Raw genomic sequence first — 5,732 nt, 5'->3', positions numbered from 1 at the left:
ATGTTTAAGTATAAACGTAATTTGACGTTCAAGTATAAACGTAATTTGACGTTTAAGTATAAACGTAATTTAACGTTCATAAACGTAATTTGACGTTTAAGTATAAACGTAATTTAACGTTTAAGTATAAACGTAATTTAACGTTCATAAACGTTATTTAACGTTCATAAACGTTATTTAACGTTCATAAACGTAATTTGACGTTTAAGTATAAACGTAATTTAACGTTCATAAACGTAATTTGACGTTTAAGTATAAACGTAATTTAACGTTCATAAACGTAATTTGACGTTCATAAACGTAATTTAACGTTTAAGTATAAACGTTATTTAACGTTCATAAACGTAATTTGACGTTTAAGTATAAACGTAATTTAAACGTTCATAAACGTTATTTGACGTTTAAGTATGTAGTGTCAGCTGGTCAGCTGATTTAAAAATATAATTTATTTTTAATATTGTAAAAGATATAGACCATCTGTTTTGTCTTGGTCATTATTAAAAAGAGTTATCATCCTCTCTCTGTAAATACAATACTATTATTTTGACTAATTATATATCTTTAATTTCTTAATTAGGGAATTATTTAATAATATTTCATTCCCTATATTGGTGACCCCGAAAAGGAAAGGACATATTATTCAAGACCCGCTTTTATTCACATTCAATGGAAAGATTTGCAAAGGCCAAAACGACATTTTGCGGACTCAAGTTGAAGATCTGCAACGTCATCTTCAAGGTCAGCAAGAAAACAATGCTGAAGAGATTCACCATCCTGATAACCAGGACAATGAACATGCGGAACCTGATATACAAACTGCAGGACTCTCCCCAACGTGTCGTCAATTGGGTAAGTGTCAAACTTCCACCCTTTTGGCCGAAGAAGATGTGGAACTATGGTTTTGCACAAGTCGAAGCTCAGTTTACCATCGCCCATGTTACACAGGAGAATACAAGATTTTGCATACGCTGTAAGTCAGCTAGAAGGTCGCTACGCTCATGAGGTAAGGGATATAATTAAAGCTCCTCCTGTAGCCAACCCTTACACGCGTCTCCAAACCGAACTTATCCAAAGGCTCTCTCTCAGTACCAATCAACGACTAAAAACAAATTCTGACGGAGGAAGAAATGGGATCTCGTAAACCATCCCAATTCCTTCGTCATCTACTATCGCTTTCCGGTAACACTCCAGTACATGAGGATCTTATTCGTCAACTATGGATCACTCGCCTACCATGCCAAGTCCAAGCAATACTGCAGGCACAACCTCAAGAACAGTCACTAGAGCAACTAGTCATGTTGCTGACAAGATATTTGAAGTAAGCCCATCAATCCCTTTGAGTACAGTTCAAAGCACCGCAACTCCGAATGTAAGTGTATTTACTTTGCCATCTACAGTGTGTTCTCTCAACCGTAAAACTGTAAATATTGACTCAGAACTCACCTTGGTCATAAAGGAATTGACGGATAGGATTTCTCAGATCGAGACAGCACTCTCAGCTCATCATCCTGGGTCTCGCTCAGACTTACACGGCCCAGGATGGTTCTAAATCATTATCTAGCCCCTCCGAGTATATGTTGGTATCATTTTTTAAATATGGTAAAAAAAGCTAATAAATGTATCAAGCCCTGTAAATTTTCTCAACAGCAGTCAATAATGGCGTCTACTGGCTGCTCAACTGGAGGACGACGCCTTCTCATCAGTGACCGGGTTACTGGTACTAAATTTCTCATAGACACTGGTTCTGAATCTCTGCTGCTACCCACGTCACCTACTACAAAACAGACCACAACGCGTGGACTACGGACTTGGTTGCAGCGAACTCATCACAAATTCACACCTACGGTTTTTAGAAATTTTGGTCTAAAATCTAGGTTTGCGACGCATCTTTCCATGGAAATTCATCATCGCTTGATGTCACCATGCCCATCATTGGATTCTGATTTTCTTGCTCACTACGGACTTCTTCCTGACTGTCGCAATCAAACGCTTGATTGACTCAACAACTAATTTAACAGTAAGATGTCAAACTTCTGATGCCTCTGTTCCTAGTGTGAAGACCCTCACCGAGTCTTCTCTATTCCACGCTGTGCTTGCTGAGTTTCCTACCCTCACTCGTCCGGCTGGAACACCTCGTGAGGTGAAGCACAATACATTACACTTCATCAAGACGACGCCTGGCCCTCCAATCTCTTGCCGACCTCGCCTCGCCGTCTTGCACCTGATCGCCTTAAAATCACCAAAAGCGGCCATCATCTGTCACCCGGAATCAAGCTGGCTCCAAGCCCTCCCTCTAGTCCTGCTTGGTATCCGAAAACGTATACAGAGAAGATTTAACAACGTCCTCTGCTGAACTAGTATACGGAGAACCCTTACGTCTACCTGGATCACTCCTTGCCAGCCCTCCGGGGTTGGGACGCAGTGAAGACATCTCTGACCTTGTTGTCAGGCTGCAACGTCAAACATCTCGCCTTCAACCTGTCTCTGGCTCAGCTCACAGCAAACCTCAGACATTTGTCTTCCAGGAATTATCAACATGCACTCATGTTTTCTTACGTGACGATACTGTGCGTCGAGCCCTGCAACCTCCCTACAGCGGACCTCACAAAGTGCTCAGCCGTGACGACAAAACTATGACCATCCAGATCGCAGATAGAAGCTCTAAAGTAAGCATTGACAGAGTGAAGCCTGCTTACATCCTACCTGACCCTTCCCCACAGCCTCAACCAAGAAGCGCCCACACACCGGTACCCAGCATCGGTACACCTGCTGCAGACCCGGGACAACGCAACACCAGAGTATGCTACCAGATTTGGTCGCAATGGTGCGTTTACGGCTTGATCCCTGACTTCCAGTCTCCCTAGGGGGCTCATGTAGTGTCAGCTGGGTCAGCTGATTTAAAAAATATAATTTATTTTTAATATTGTAAAAGATATAGACCATCTGTTTTGTCTTGGTCATTATTAAAAAAGAGTTATCATCCTCTCTCTGTAAATACAATACTATTATTTTGACTAATTATATATCTTTAATTTCTTAATTAGGGAATTATTTAATAATATATCATTCCCTATAAGTATAAACGTAATTTAAACGTTCATAAACGTTATTTGACGTTTAAGTATAAACGTAATTTAACGTTCATAAACGTTATTTAACGTTCATAAACGTAATTTGACGTTTAAGTATAAACGTAATTTAACGTTCATAAACGTAATTTGACGTTTAAGTATAAACGTAATTTGACGTTCTAGTGTAAACGTGACTTGAAAGATTTGAAGAATAACGCTGTATCTATTACTATAAGTATACAACATGGCGAATAAACTAGATGCAAAAGAAGCAAGGCGACTTGAAAAAATTCAGACTGTCTTGGCTGCAAAGTTCAAACGTGCTGAACAGGATGAATTAAAAAACTTCTCAAACAAAAATACTATATCATCAAATGCTAATGAGACGTCTACCAATCGTAACATATCAATAACACATGATCGACCGCTCACTGTTTCTAAAGCTCGAAAGTTGGATGAGTTAAACCGGAAATTACAAAGTGAGTTTGCTCAGACTCATTTTAAAGAGTTAGAAGATGTTCGTGAAAATGAGAAAAAGTACGAACCAATCACCAGAGCCATTAGGGAACAACAACATAGAGAATTGGAAACACAAAATATACGTAGTCAAAACCGTATGAAACAGTTGGTAAGATTTCAACCTCAAGCATCAGATCGTCGAACGTTTGAGGATGTAGATTACGATGATGAGCCAGAAGTACAACCTCAAGAGCAATCGATGAAACAGTTGATGGATTCTAAAGTAGTAACACTTGGTTCTCTAGGAGCCCGATACCTTCCAAAATCCAACGACAAACAGTTTGGTATTTGGTACGATGAAAATCTAGAGCAGCCGATGATCGGTTCCGAACCGATTACATTTGATTATGATGACATTATATTAGTCAGCTCTCAAAAGAAATACAAAGGGACTGAGGGTCTTTGGAGATTGTTGACGAAAAACAATATAGTAGAGAAGGATCTGTACACCGATGAAGACTGGAACTCTTACAAGGACATATTGGTGAGGACAAACTCGCTTTTCCAAAGAAACAATCCCAAAAGTAATCGTCCCAAATCAAGTCAAGGACTAAAGTGGAAACATATGATAAAACCTATTTGGGATGAGTTGGTGAATGGAAAAGTGGCAACAATTGGTTCAGGGTTAAAGGTTTACAATGAAATTCCGGTCGAATATAAGTACATAAAGAACTTCAAAGACCTCATTGACAGGTTACACTACATTCAAGCTCAGGAAGAAGCTGGAAACAACAACTTTCATAATGAAAAACTGTCTGTAGTTGATTTCCTTCACGATGAAATGGAAGACCTAATTGCTACACCTAAAGGGTTGAAGTACCTAGTCAGATGTTTGTCTGTTTTGCCTGAACATGTTATAGAAGGTAAAGGGCTTTTGAACGACATCATTAACAAGTTACCATTCGAGTTACATGCGCCCAAGAACTGGAATCTTGATACGTACAACTACTGTGGGCCCGGCACCCAGCTTGACAAGAGACTTGTTAGGGGAGATAAGGGAATTAATCCCCTCGATGAAGCTTGTAAGAAGCATGATATATGGTATAGGGATCATAAAAACACAGAAGACAGGTGGGAGGCGGACAAAATATTACAAAAGAAAGCTTGGGAGAGGGTTACCTCAGATGATGCTGACTTGAATGAGCGTATGGTCGGTCTAGCAACAACAGGAGGAATGTGGTTGAAACGTAAACTCGGTATGGGGTTAGGAACTTCAGGATGTATCTACCCATCAGATATATAAAGCAATGAAAGCAAATATTTTTTACCCTATATATAAGAGAGGATATAATAGAACAGTGATCAGTGGTAAAACCAGTGATGGAGAAACTGTATATTGAATTTTCGAGCGGTATAGCAAGAAGTGAGTATAGAACTGCAATGCCAGTTTCAGAGCTCAACTTCAATGCACCCAACAACAATACAACATTCAAACTGGATCATGGAGACGCATTTTATGATTCACGCATAATGTACCACATTCAAGGAAAGTATGTGCAAAAATCTGATGGATCTGATTATCAAACTAACTCTACCGTCAAACTGGTAGACAACTTCGCGGCCTTCTTGTTTTCAAGAATAGAGCTGAGGAAACACAATACATTGATCGACACAGTAGAACTCCCCGGCATAACCAGCACTATAAAGGGGATTGTTAGTTACAGTAACACTGAAAAACAAACACTCTCAAGTAGTGGTTTCTCATCATCGTTTACAGGAGGTGGGAAGTTTGAAGCACTCGGCACACTTGGGCATTTAGGATTAGGGTTCTTTGACCACCTACGTTACCCGATGTACAAGGGAGGTTTTGAAATCACATTTACTAGGAATGAAGATAATGATGCGTTGTTTCACTGGAAAGGGGCAGGGTCCACAGCAACGGATCCTGGCGATGGGAAAATTGTGATAGAGTCGTTTGTGTTACGAGTCCCCATAGTCGATTATACCAGCACTTCCAAAATTCAGTTAATTGATGGTTTGAAACATCTGAGTGACAAGGATGCTTTAGTCTACAACTTCTTTCAATGGCAATGCATCGACAAAAGAGGGGTGTTCGGTTCATCATTCAGCTTCGATATTACAAGTGTTTACAGAAATGTGTACAATCCTAGATTTGTTATAATCGCACTTCAGACAAACAGA

At 39.7% G+C, this 5,732-nt stretch overlaps 1 protein-coding gene across 1 annotated transcript; it reads left to right on the top strand.

The window, feature by feature from the left end:
- The first annotated feature begins 795 nt into the window (after positions 1–795).
- On the top strand, positions 796–2,864 carry LOC124371162. Its single transcript, XM_046829474.1, has 3 exons — positions 796–970; positions 2,019–2,306; positions 2,359–2,864. The coding sequence occupies exons 1-3, from the start codon at positions 796–798 to the stop codon at positions 2,862–2,864; spliced, it is 969 nt and encodes a 322-aa protein (XP_046685430.1).
- Positions 2,865–5,732: the final 2,868 nt, after the last annotated feature.

Source organism: Homalodisca vitripennis, unplaced genomic scaffold (genome assembly GCF_021130785.1).
Source record: "Homalodisca vitripennis isolate AUS2020 unplaced genomic scaffold, UT_GWSS_2.1 ScUCBcl_986;HRSCAF=4019, whole genome shotgun sequence".
Taxonomy (NCBI): domain Eukaryota; kingdom Metazoa; phylum Arthropoda; class Insecta; order Hemiptera; family Cicadellidae; genus Homalodisca; species Homalodisca vitripennis.
Note: the sequence above shows the minus strand (reverse complement) of the source record. Positions and strands in the feature narration are given on the sequence as shown.

Excerpts from the sequence above, each read along its gene's own strand:
- LOC124371162 (XM_046829474.1), top strand. The coding sequence starts at position 796 with ATGCGGAACCTGATATACAAACTGCAGGACTCTCCCCAACGTGTCGTC. Across the intron at positions 971-2,018 it reads TACAAGATTTTGCATACGCT|TAAGATGTCAAACTTCTGAT; the intron begins GTAAGTCAGCTA and ends CTAATTTAACAG. Across the intron at positions 2,307-2,358 it reads CCTCCCTCTAGTCCTGCTTG|TATACGGAGAACCCTTACGT; the intron begins GTATCCGAAAAC and ends CTGCTGAACTAG.